At 41.0% G+C, this 13385-nt stretch overlaps 1 protein-coding gene across 6 annotated transcripts in view; it reads right to left on the reverse strand.

Moving 5' to 3' along the window:
• The window catches only part of Dip2c (DIP2 acetate--CoA ligase C (putative)), a 404339-nt gene that overhangs the window by 16959 nt on the left and 373995 nt on the right, over positions 1-13385 (reverse strand). For 3 of the 6 annotated variants that reach the window (XM_029468564.2, XM_029468563.2, XM_029468567.2), the window contains 2 exons: positions 7000-7029; positions 5465-5526 (listed from right to left, as the gene is read on the reverse strand). In XM_029468564.2, coding sequence (XP_029324424.1) covers positions 5465-5526; positions 7000-7029 — 92 coding nt within the window. The remainder of the gene's footprint in view (positions 1-5464; positions 5527-6999; positions 7030-13385) is intronic. The other 3 variants (XM_029468565.2, XM_029468568.2, XM_029468566.2) reach the window with 1 other exon arrangement.

Consider the following 13385-nt stretch of genomic DNA (forward strand, 5'->3'; position numbering starts at 1 on the left):
TTGATGGCCGAATAGGCCATCTTCTGCTACATATGCAGCTAGAGATATGAGCTCTGGGGGTACTGGTTAGTTCATATTGTTGTCCACATATACGGTTGCAGAACCCTTCAGCTCCTTGGGTGCTTCCCCTACCTTCTCCATTGGGGGCCCTGTGTTCCATCTTATAGATAACTGTGAGCATCCACTTCTGTATTTGCCAGGCACTGGCATAGCCTCATACACGACAGCTATATCAGGGTCCTTTCAGCAAAATCTTTCTGGCATATGCAATAGTGTCTGGGTTTGGTGGCTGATTATGGGATGGATCACCGGGTGGGGTAGTCTCTGGATAGTCCATCCTTAGCTCCAAACTTTGCCTCTGTAACTCCTTTCATGGGTATTTTGTTCCCTATTCTAAGGAGGAATGAAGTATCCACCCATTGGTCTTCCCTCTTCTTGATTTTCTTGTGTTTTGCAAATTGTATCTTGGGTGTTCTATGTTTCTGGGCTAATATCCACTTATCAGTGAGTGCATACCTAATGACTTCCTTTGTGACTGGGTTACCTCACTAAGGGTGATATCCTCCAGATACACTGTGATCACATTCTAACATAATGTTTAGTGAGTTTAAAAACTTCCCCTCTCTGAAGAGACCCAAAGCTGAAATAAAGGAGGGAAAAAAAGCTAATAATAAAGATTAAATATCTCATCTAATCTCAAGGCATCTGTCAGTCACTTCTGCCAGAGGAACAAGACCCCAGGGAGCAGGTCAAGAATGGTACAAAATACAGAACAGTGTGACAGCCCATGCACAATTGTTAGGACAATCATCTGTCAGAGGTTTAGTAAAAATGAACATGATGTACCCATGGCCCAGCTCCTATCTGGGAGCGCCACAGGCCACAGAAAGTTCAAGACAGCAGACTTCAACTCTTCCCAGAAAATCCTGGAATGTACTCTGGAAAGTATTCAGGAACACTGGCATATAAACCCCAGAAGTACAAATTCATGTTAGCATGTGTACACACATACACAGAACACACCTGTGTGTATGCAACACACACATATATACACATATCCTTACACATATAAGTCCTCATTTGCTTCTAGCACCTTTTTATGGATAACATACTACCCAGATGCTTTTACATTTTCAACACACAAGATCCTCTAACATACAATAAGCTTATGTGCACATGTTTAACACGCCTAAATCACACCACACACATGCACATGCAGAACTCATGCCACTCACATAATGCACACCAGGGCCCAAGCTAGCAAAGTCCCTGGACAAATAAATGTCTTTGATTTTATCCCTGCTTCTCCTATCCCGCTGATGACCAACATAACCCCACCGAGATGCCTTTCTCTCTGTCCACTGCTCTTGGGAATCTTGATATCCAGCTATTCACTAGGTTGCAATTAATCTAAAAATCCATGCTTTTCTTTCATTCCTTCCTACCTGCCTTCCTCCCAGGGTTGTTCTCATGAAGCCCAGGCTAACATCAAACTTGTTATGTACTTGATTTTCTGGTCTCCCTACATCTGGCTCCCCAGTTCTGGGATCACTGGTGTGTGGCACTATCTCCAGTTTACACAGTGCTAGGGATGGAACACAGAGTATCTTACCTGTTAAGCTAAGCCAATGCTCTAACTGGTCTACATCCACAGCCCTAGAATTCATACTGCTCTAGATGCACCCTTTAATCATGATTTCAGGTTACACTCCATGATGGAGGCACACAAATCTTCATACTAATACTGGGTTAAGATTTGGCAATCCACTAAAACTGTGTCTTGAAATGTCTGAGAGATGTTTTTCTTTTCTACCTAAAGATGAAACAATTCAAGTGCTTAAGATCAAACTGAAAGATCAAGTAACTATGAATTCATTTTCAATAAATACACAGTAAATAATACCTTTAAAAATTAATAACAATTCTCAAATAGCCCCTGAACATTTTCTCTTGTATATGGGGGAACTAAATTTATTCCAGAATATGTATCCTCATTATGAGGCAGAAATGTTCTCCATGGCAACCTGGCTACAAACAGATTGCCAAATCCCTAACATTGGGGCTAGAATAAAATGGGTATTAAAGACAGAGACATAACACCAAGCAGAAGTGGTTAATGCATCTATTTAATTCCTTGCTACTAAAGGGTGGGCATAATGAGATCTTGATCTTAATCTCTGAGCTAGCTCACACCTATTTGTCCTCTTTCCTTCTTTCTCTCACAGTGAATACATAGCATACTGACAAACTAAGCTTCCCCAGGTTAATTAAGTGATAATTGGGTGGGTATCTTGACACTTCCAAGTGAATGTCCCATTAAATCAATTGGTAAAGTAAGTAATCCTTATGACAGAGCCTAACATAGGTGTAACGAGAAAACTACTACCCTACTTTCATAGCAACACTAGAAGAATGAGAGGATCAATGTTGTCAGAACTCTCCTGTCTCACTGCCTTCCAGATGTTAGCCTTGCATCTTCTCTGAGGGAAGCACATTAGGGTGCTATGGACTGATATACTAGGCCTCTGTAGGGAAAACTTATATTACTGTAGAAATCTTCACCCTCTCTCTGTACAGCAAGGGTCCCTGAAAGTTTCAAGGTACCCTAAGAGCCTCAGAGTTCTTTGTTCCTTTGGCCATTATAGATAAGTGCAAAGACTCATTTTATTGTGCCCATGCTAAGAATAGGGAAATTGAAACCCCAGAGCTAACACCTTGTTCCAGGGTCATAGCAGGGAAATCTTGACTCAGACCTGCCTGAACCTTGAACCCTTATGTCACAGGAGCTGCAATACAAGGTATATTTTACATTTGTCAGTTAAGGTCAAAAGTAATGCTGAAGATGTAAAACCTGGATATTATTTTCTTCTGGGAAAAAGTGGCTTTAGTATGAAGAATGCAGTATTTGAGTTGAGAATGACAGACTTGGCTTCTCAGACGATGATGAGGGAAAAACCCATTGGAAAACATCTACCATAGGAGGATCCAGAGGATGCAGATGGGGCTGTCAGTGTGTCTGGATACCAGGAAGGTGACATCCACTGACAAGTAAATGAAGGATGAAAATGATACTGAGATTCTATGCAGCAGGCCAAGGAAAAGGGGGCTAGGCAGATGAAGTGAGGTGTGTAGAACAGACTTCTACAGAAGGCCAAACAAGCAGGAACAATGTAAACACCTATCATCTTGAAAAATAAAGTGGAGAAGGGTTTGAATCAACTTGAGTGTCTCAAGCACTCACCCATATCCTGCAGTGGAAATTTAAGGAGAGTGAGTTGCAGAGTCATGGAGTGAAAGAAGTATCTCTCAGCCCCACGCTGTGGGGAAGAGCTGCTGGGGCAGAGAAAGAGAAGCAGGTGTCTCTACCAGACAGAGCAGACTGAAAATGCCTGAAGCAGACCTGGGTGAAGGAGGTGGAGGGGTAAGATCCCAGGAGATACTCTGGTGGCTCAGTTTTTCTCTACTATATAACAGAAGTGAGCAAGTTATTTCAGGGAAACAGCACTGCATCATATCCAAGCTCTAAGATGGTCCCTGGGCCAGTCCTACCATGCTGATGGGAAGCCTGGTGACTGCTCAAGTCCATCAAGGGCAAGAGCGTTCATGATCATCACAACTGATGACATTATCCAGTCAAGTTTAATGACACATGACCCTGGAGCAATTTCCAGAACACAACTCACTGTCATGTCTCTCTCCAATTATTTTAATGTGCAAAGCATCCTAGGCTGGGAAGACTATTACTACTGACTTGAAATTAGGACACAGCATCATTCAGGGGCATTAGTTAAGATTACAGAATTGAATGATTGCAAAGGACTCATCTTTGACCCAGGCCTCTTGCTCTTTCCAGCAGTCCAGGACTGATGTGATGGTGAATATGAATCACTCACCACTATACACCATGCAGATCCTCACTTCATAGCAGTTCCCTCACACCCTGCCCATGCAGTATGAAGATTTGTCACGATGAAGACAAATGATAGGTTTAGATTAACAGGGAAGATAGTTCTTAAGACTTTTTCTCAGAAGAAAAAAATCCCAAATCCAATTTTAGGCCTTCCCCCATTGCCCAACTATAACACAGGAAGGCATCCAACTGCAGTGCATTTCTGCTCTCTCTGGATTTGGAAGGATAGCCCGAGGGTCACTAGCACAGGTACTCTTTCAGAAAGGTATACAAACAAGACATTATTTTTCAGTAAGGTTTACAGTTAAGTGGCTTTGAATTCAGATGCAGAGCTCCCACTTGGAGACCCTCACGCCTCTGACCCTGGGGCAACTTATTTTGTCATTCGAATGCTGTTTCTGAGTTAGAAAGTGCTCCAGATTGAACTCTGAGCATCTAGAACCTGATTCTGTGGAGGACAGTAGTGAGGGGAAAGTCATTTTTATTGGTCCCCAGCCACCATGTAAGGGGCTTGATTGACACAGCCTCTAACATCTGTGATCAGGTGAGGGTCTAACACAGGCTCATAGCCATCTATGAGAGTGCTGCTGATATTTTAGCACCCATTCCATGAACTACAGGGCATGAGCAGAGTCCCTTACCTCTATGAACTACTTAGCAGCATATCACTTTTGATGGCAAATTGTACCAATCAGAGAAAGCTCCAGATATGGACCAATATTGGGTAAGGGTATACACACAGCTTTGTGTGGATAGGGAGTGATGACTACCCTGATCTCCTGGAGGTGGCATGTTCTATCTGGTCATCAAATTTGGACCCCCTGTCAGTCTGTGCAGGGAATGGTTCCTGTCTCTGCAGAGTTTCAGCTGTTTCCTTGGTCAGGCAGGGTACAACTGCTTCCCATGTCCTCAGTCCCAACCACACAACCACTCTTTGACTGTTTTTTTCCACATATTATAGTGTTGATAGGTGAATAAACTTCTAGAAAACACAGGGTAAACAGCACACTACCTGACATATAGCAACACAAACCATTTCAATGGGGAGAACTGATGTAAAATAACTTTTTTCTTCCCTCTTAGACATCTCAATAGATTCTTCTAGTTGAGGCAGGGCTTTCTCCAAAAGGACTTATGTTGTATGGCCCCTGCCTTGTCTTCCTGAGACATAATCCCTTTTAAAAGTCTGCTCAGTAGCTCTGCAGAAAAGGTAAGTTCACTTCAGCTTTAACTGTTTCATAAAAGCACCAACATAATGTGCAAATGTATACATCCCTTATGAAGAAATGTAGCTGGAATGCTCATGTATGGTGACATGAAAAATGGGACCTGAGATGGCCACAACTTTTAGACACCTCTCATCACACCATCAGTCTTGTACAAACAAGTTTTTATCTGTAAAGTTTTAGCCAGCTTTCCCAGGCATACACTTTCTCCATATAATGATAGTTTCAACAAGTAAACATGGCTACTTTCATCTTGGTTAACTTGGACACATACTAGCTGGATAACCAGCAATAGAGGAAGGGGAAGAAGAGAGGAGAGAACCCATACCTGTCATGTCTCAGGGCTCTCATGTCAACATAGACAGTGGTGGGGTCAGGTCCTGATGTCCCCTGCAAACAACAGCATAGCATGGTTAACCTGTGTGCATGGAAAGAAGCTGTGTTTATATACTCTACTAACTGGTAGGCATTTGATTGGTAAAAACCATAAGCTGAACAAACAACCCCAAAGACTATGATGCTAAGCCTATACCTCTCCAAGCAGCCACCTAACATCATCTAAATTCCCAAAGGAACACCTTGGGACCACACTGGTCAGTCACAAAGCTTGACCCCAGCCATCCATGTATAATAAGAATGAAGGGAGGAATATAACATGTTTTACTAGAAAAAGTTTGGCTGCAAAAGTGGGTTGTCAGGATATGAAGTGTCTTTTGCTCAGAAATTTTCACTACATGCATTCAGAAAGCCTATTTTTAGACCTTAAGATACTGAAGCATAAGCATGACAGGAGCTGACAGATTGAGGGGGTAGATACAAGAGATAATTATTTTGTTCCTTTTAATCCCGCTTGTGCCTCTAGCCTCAGATGGTTATTTTTGTCTATGACATAAGTCAGGGAGGTTCTATGATTCTCTAAATCAGCTAGAATAAGTACTTTGAGCTTTAACATAGCAGTCCAGACAATCTCATCTTGGAATCATAAAGGTCTTCTAAAAATATACTGGGCTGACTTCTGACCAATGGACTCTGCTCAGGGAAGGTATATACTATTAAGATGACATAACATTTTACATATGATAATGCAATATGATAAGAAGGTTAAAAAACATGGGAAACAGAACAGACTTGCAAGAGGGCTGGGGCAAGTTACAACCTTCAGAATTTACGTAACTGTACTATATTTCTTTGAGAATCTCAATTGTGTACCAAAGTATGTTTAAATATAAGAATAGAAGCAATAACAGCTTTGCTGGGTATGGTGGCTTATGGTTTTAATCCCAGTGCTCAGGAAGCAGGGGCAGATGCAAGTGGATACTTCTGAGTTTCAGGCCAGCTAGGGCTACACTGTGAGATCCTGTCTAAAACAAAACAAATCACCACCTTTTTGTTACAACACTCAGGGATAGTGATGGCTGACCCCCACCACTGCGAGCAGCAAGAGGAAACCCAATCGAGCCACTGATGCTTACAGTGACAGTGGCCTCCAGTGTTTTTTCCATCTTGTAATTATTCAATGCAGCTGTGCTTCAGAGAAGCAGATGGAGAAACTGCCTGGATGAAATAAGCAATGTGAGACTCATAACATCTGAGGTCAACTAAAGACCAGCAAGGCACAAAACGGGTGGTGAGAAGTAGGGATGGTGGGAAATGGAAGTAGACCCAGTCAGCTAGGGAACAGTGATCACACTCATGGTGACACACCTCTGGGTGGTACTACTGTAGGTGGTATTGAGCCACAAGCCTACAGACCACCTATCAATCTCTTCACTACACTTCCAGCTTGTCTCAGTGCTGGAAGCTGGAATGGCAGGAGGTAGGAAGTGAGTGTATGCTGGTGTGATGAATAGAAAAGTCCCCTACCTGCTCGGCCAGTGTCCACAGCCTGTGGGGCTACAAGCAGCAAGAGGGTGGGGACAAGAAAGAAGGAGAATATACCAAGCCAACAGACAGGAAGGACACAAATAGGAGAGACACACAGAGAACAATGCAATAATTAAGAATGGGATGAAGAGAAGGGAAGGATGGGGTAGGGAAGAATGCAGAAAGCAGGGAACAAAGTAAAAACAAGATCAAAACAATGTCAAATGTGGAAACCATTAAAATTAACCACTATACTGTTAAAGATGGAAAAAAAACTGAAAAGATGTCAACATATCCACAGAGCACAAAAGAGGAATAGAGGATAGACCATGGCATGTAAATTGTCAGAGAACCTTTATCAGTAGGTAGATAGTACATCTCAACAGTGACTTTAGGGTGCTTTTTGTTCTTTCTTTCCAATGGCACTTCAAAGTATATATTTCAACAGCTCAATTTAATGACTTTATCAAGTTTTTAAAAGATGTGTGTGCATCTGGGTCTGTTTCTGAATGTAGGCACTCACAGAGGACATAGGTGTCAGATCTCCCTGGAGTTACAGAAGGTGGTGGGCTGCCCAACATGGGTGCTGGGACTCAACTCAGGTCTTCTGCAAGAGCTGTCTATGCTCTTAATCTTGAAGCCACCTCTTCAGCTCCTTCAGTAATTTTAAGTTCCTCACAACAGTGAAGAGAAGCCTTTACATCTGCAGTTAGAGCATCTCACCCTATCCATAAGATCAGTAAGACAAAAGGATCAAAGGTGCATTTCTGAGGTATAAAGGTATCAAGTACCAGGCTCCTAAATTGTATACTTGCTTCTTCCTCTTTACACACTGAGTTTGACAGCAGCCTAGGCTACATAAAAGCCTGTCTCAAAAAAAAAAAAAAAAAAAAAAAGGTTCATTTTTTTTTTTTTTTTTTTTTTTTTTTTTAGGGAGAGTTGGGGTGGGACAGTCAAGTTTCAAAAGATAGTGAAAATTTAGCTAATTCACTGGCCTATAATCTGTCAGTCTATGCCATTAGCTGCCAAACTGGTAAATGGAATGATATTCAAAGGGCCAGCCAAAGACCATCTTGCCTGGTTTTGAAATGTTTTATTGGAACATGGCCCATTTGTTCACACTCTATTTTTCTTTTGAGCCGACCCTTCTGAAAACACCATAGCAACACTAAGCCTGGCTTCCTCACTCTGGCTCAGTGAGTGCCTCCCTTCAGAGGGCTGGTAAGCAACATGTGAACATTCAGGCTGCCAAAGTCTGATAACTGTCATACATACAGACTTTGCGGTTTATGGATGTGTGGAATCTTTCTTACTACTTCAGTGAAGCCTCATGAAATCAATTTTACTTGGATGACTGAATGAGTATATAACTTCAGAGCAAATGTCTGCATTGCATTGATGACCACTTCACTTGCATCAGGAATTGGGTGAAGTGCTTAGTCCTGCCATGCTGTGTGGGAATGACAGTACTTACTTCATAGATGCTCTGTGTGTTGTTTAAATAAAGTAACCAATGCAATGTGTTGGAATGAATGTCTCGCACACGGAACACACTGAATCAAACTTAGACATCTATTTGACATTAATGGCTTATCTTTTAGCCAGGCTATGGGTAAAAAAGCACAGTCTGAAAAGCAGGGACATTTCTTGACTGCAATGAAGAACAAGTCAAATGATGGAGAATACAAGTCCCGTGATTTCAGACTGGAGTCTTAATTATCAAGGACAACACACAGCAGAAGAAAACAGAACACTGTAGCTGCCTAATGCTGTAGTGACTAACTCCCCAGAGCATGCACAAATCCCTGACAGCGGTTTATTTTTACTTCTCTCATCTAAGAACATGGCAGAGAAAAACAAGTGGCTTGAAAGCTCAAATTAATTAAACTCTTATTATAGCTATTTGTTTTATGCTGGGAGAGAGTTATACTGCCCTCTGAGCATTCTACTTTGTTCTCTTTCATGATCAAGGACCCTTAGTTCTATCATTGTGACTACTGCATTTCTCTTTCTGTGTTAGTTTCAAGATTTAAGGTTGACTAGAACCTTACTATTAATTCTACAAAGTTATTTATAAACAAGCTTTTCACTCAGATAAATTACTCATCTTATCCTATGTAATATACCATCATCATTCATATTTAAGGTTTTTTCCCCTCTTAATAAGAAAACATCTGAAGTCTCCTTTGGAAGATGGAAGGACACTGTTTATCCTTCTATTCCTTTAATGAAAAGAGGATGCAACTTTATGTGTCACATAGCTAATGCAGAGAGAGTTTCTTTGCTTTAAATAACTGTCAAAGTGATGGGAAACTGTTCCCAAGACAGGTTAATAATAAACAATGACACTGTTTAATGGTATTGCAGAAAATGATGTTAAGCTGGGCACAGTGGTACATGCATTTAATCCCAGTATTTGGGAGGCAGGGGTAAGCAGAACTCTGAGAGTTAGAGGCCAGTTTGGTCTACAGAATGAATTCCAGGAGCCAGAGCTACATAGTGAGACCCTGTCTCAAACAAACAAATCAAACAAACAACAGAATCTAACACTTAAGTTAATTAAACACTAAAGTAATAATTTGATATTTCCAATATCTACTTTTATCATAAATTCAACAAATGAAAATTGTGTCATTTTAATAGCTCAAGATTCTTGAGAAATGTCATTCCTATAGGTGACCAGTGGCTTATTCTTATAGGGTTGTTTTTTTGTTTGTTTGTTTGTTTTGTTTTGTTTTTGGCTTTTATTCCATAGCTCTGTCAATTAGTAAAGTTCATTTAATCTATCTATGCTTTTTTCTCATCATAAAAAAACAATTACTAAACTTTATCCTTCATGTGTACGGGAGGATCTAACTAGAAGCTGCCCTAATCAAAAGGTTTGATCTATTTGTTAAAAATACTCCTCACTCTGTCTCTGTGTTTTCTTACAGAGCAAAGCTTGGATATCCATTTTTCTCTTGTAAGTACAATTCACTTGTTGCAGATTCACACTGTGAGTTCATTTTCAAGGAAATTCATATGTGCTATACGCTTTTTATATGGGACACTAAACTCTGATCGAGAAAGTATTCATTTAATTGCTGTAGCTTCTGATGAAATGCACAGGGCTAAGGTTAGATGACTCAAGTTTTCAGCATTACTCTTCATACTCAGAAGTGACAGAATCGGGAGATGTGACTGTGTGTTGGCCCCTAGAGGGTCATTAGTGAAGCGATTCCTAGCGAAGACATGAAAGGAAGTGTAGAGTAAGAAGAGGAAGAGGAAGGAAGGTCCTTGCCCCTATGGAGTCTGAAAGGTCTTGGAAGGGGCCAGGACTAGGACATAGCCTCTATCACATTGCAGATGAAGGTCAGCATGCAAAGGCATGATGACTCCACAAAGAGAAGGTGGTTCAACATGAGACTGACCAAGGGTGAAGAGTGATGTGAGGTTGGGCAGTGAGAACAGCTGGGGCCACAAATGAAGATGTTTGCAAAATAAAAACAAACCCCAAGTCTATTCCTTCTAAAGCTTAACTTTTACAACTGCATTCATTTACTTATGATTGGTGGGGGAGGAGAATGCAGTACCTTGGTACATGTGTATAGGTCAGAGGACAACCTGTGGAGCGCTCTCCTTCCACCACTAGGTTTCTAGGTTGCTCTGACCATCATTCTCAATAGTAAGCACTTTTATACACTGAGATGTTTCTCTGGCTCCTTTAAACTGTAAAAGGGCATGTTATCTGATATATTTGTATATGTGTGTATGCAACTATAGATGTGCCCCTGTAGAGCAAGTATTGCTCCTCAGATACTGGCTTGGAATATGCCAAGCACACTAGGGTGGCTGGTGGTTGAGTCCCTAAGATTTTCCTCTTAGGTGCTGGGATTTCAAGTGTGTATACCAGACCTGGCCTCCTTTATAATGTGGGTTTAGGATTTGAACCCAGGGCCTTTCAAACAAGCATTTTAAAACTAATTTATCACACCAGCCCTCTCAGATATGTTCTAAATGGTATCTACCTATGTTTGTTCAGTGCTAGAAAAAACTGCATGATTTCATCTTTGAGTATTTAAGGCACTGTTGAGGCCTTTTGGTCTGTAATTAAAAAAAAAAATTCCACATCTATAAGGTGCATAGAAGCCTATAAGGCCAGCAGACTTCTCTAAAAGTGACACCACTAATTTCACAAAACACTATCCCTAAGGAATAGATAGTTAAAGCCTAGACACACAGGGATGAGGCTCCCTTTCTAATCTGCTTAAGTACTGTCTCAGAGAGATTAAATCTCCTCATTGTAACTAGCTGATTATCCAGAAACTCAGTGTGCTGAAGGGATGTAAGGATGGTGATCAGATATGGAAAAGACCATTAGTAAGAAATAGCCAATCAATCGACAGCTAACATTCCCACTGATACACCAATTGTGCACACTGCTGATGCTGGTTCTCCTCAGAGAAGCCTCATCTTCACCACTTTAACCATGTAGGCAGAAGGTGGGAAAACGTCAAGGATATCTTAGATTTTTATGTTTCTGCTTGCACACTGGTCTTCCTCACACCTTATCTCACATTGTGTCATGTTCTAGAGTAAATACCACAGGAAGCAATAAGGTTTCCTGCCTTCCAGACTATGTGTTCATGACCCTGTTTGTTCAGCAGCTGTCACATAGTTTCATAAAAAGTAACAGACACAAATGTCTCCAGTGACCATCCTTTCCCAAGGTTGGTAGCCTCCTCCACTGCTACCACTTTTCCAAAAGGCCATCGTGCTTATGAATGTGGTATATGCTGCAAACTAGCACCTGCCCAAACACTTCTTTGACCACCCACCCTAAAGTCTTGTGCCCAAGGCACTCTTCACCAACAAATGATAATCACATTTTCAGGGGAAGGGCCAGGTAGGTCTATGTGTTGATTGTTTATCACACTGACAATGAGAAATATATAGAGGGTAAGAACTTTGTAACGAGCTAGTTTCTAGAGTAGAGGTAGGCAGGGGTATGGAACCACCATCTTCTGAGCTACAGAAGCTTTAATGTGTGTGAGCTGTGGGTCGCTGCCCCATGGCCTGCTGGGCAGTGATGCCAGAAATGGAGCATTTGTTGATACTTTTAAAAAAAAATTAAAAAAAAAACTTTTTCAAAATTAGAAGGATCTTTTGAAAATATAATTGCATTTCAACACAATACTGGCCAAGAATCTCCTTGATCTCCCACACCTACTCTTCTCAAGAGCTGGGTTACAGGGTAGCCACCATGTTTGGTTTATGTAGTGCAGGGCATAAAGCCCAGGGGTTTGTTCATGCTATGCATGCCACTCTTTCCAGGTGCTACCTCCCCAGTTCCACAAAAGTTAATCCTTTAGCACATCTGGCCCAAATGACCCTTGGCAAGAGGTTGTAATCCCCTAAAAGGACCATTACTCCTATTGCTAACAGTAAATACAATTTAATAGCTATATTGATATGATTAAAATAAGTAGAATACATTATTGCTCCCCATTATGAAGATGAAGATGACATTTCATTTGCTCAATATTGTTACAACATATTTATCAGATAACCACTAGGTTCCAGCTACACAGGAGTAAGGAATTTCCTCCTATTGTTCGGATCTTACACTGTTTTATTGTAAACAATTGTCTTAAATAAGTAGATAGAAAACATTGACTAGGTGTGTGCATATGCATTAACACAGTTAAACCTTGGAGTCGAGGTGTTAACTCTGTTCTTAACTTCTCCTGGGGAAACATGAACAAAGTCTACTTATCCCAGAGAGGACATCAACAAATGTTCAATGAACTGATTCCAACATTAGCTTACTTTATCAAAGAATTTATCTGGCATACTTAAAGGAGTGCAGGTGAGGAGTCACTTATAGAATGGATGCCTTAGGCAGCAGCATCACCAGAAAGCCACCCCAGCATGGGTGATGACTTAGGAATGTAACATTCCCAGGAACTCCTATACAACTTGCAGGCAGCTCTGCTGAAAAGTCTCCCATTTTCAGCAATTTCTTATTGCTTATCTGTCCTGTGGGGCTCATTTGTCAGACTTCTCAGGGCAAAGATATCTACATGCTACTTTCATTCTTTGTAAGCCATCTTAAAATATTGTTCATTTAGGGGGATGATTATAAATGAAAGACTCAGAAGTTAATAAGTTTGCATACTGCACACTCTTGTCTGCAAATTTTCAATTTTATATACTAACAAACTACAGAACTTTGCCTTCTTTTGTAGTAATTAATGCTAATGAGGAATCGCTTTCCTGCTTCCCAGCTGCCATTTTATAAACATCACTGTGATAGAGAACCTGACCCCAACCACGTGCTTTCTCTCTCATGGTTGCTCTGTTCATAAAATGTGCCATTCCAAGCAGGAGGTGGGAATATTTTATTG

Source organism: Mus caroli, unplaced genomic scaffold (assembly GCF_978045245.1).
Source record: "Mus caroli unplaced genomic scaffold, Mus_caroli_1 scaffold_15, whole genome shotgun sequence".
Lineage (NCBI taxonomy): Eukaryota > Metazoa > Chordata > Mammalia > Rodentia > Muridae > Mus > Mus caroli.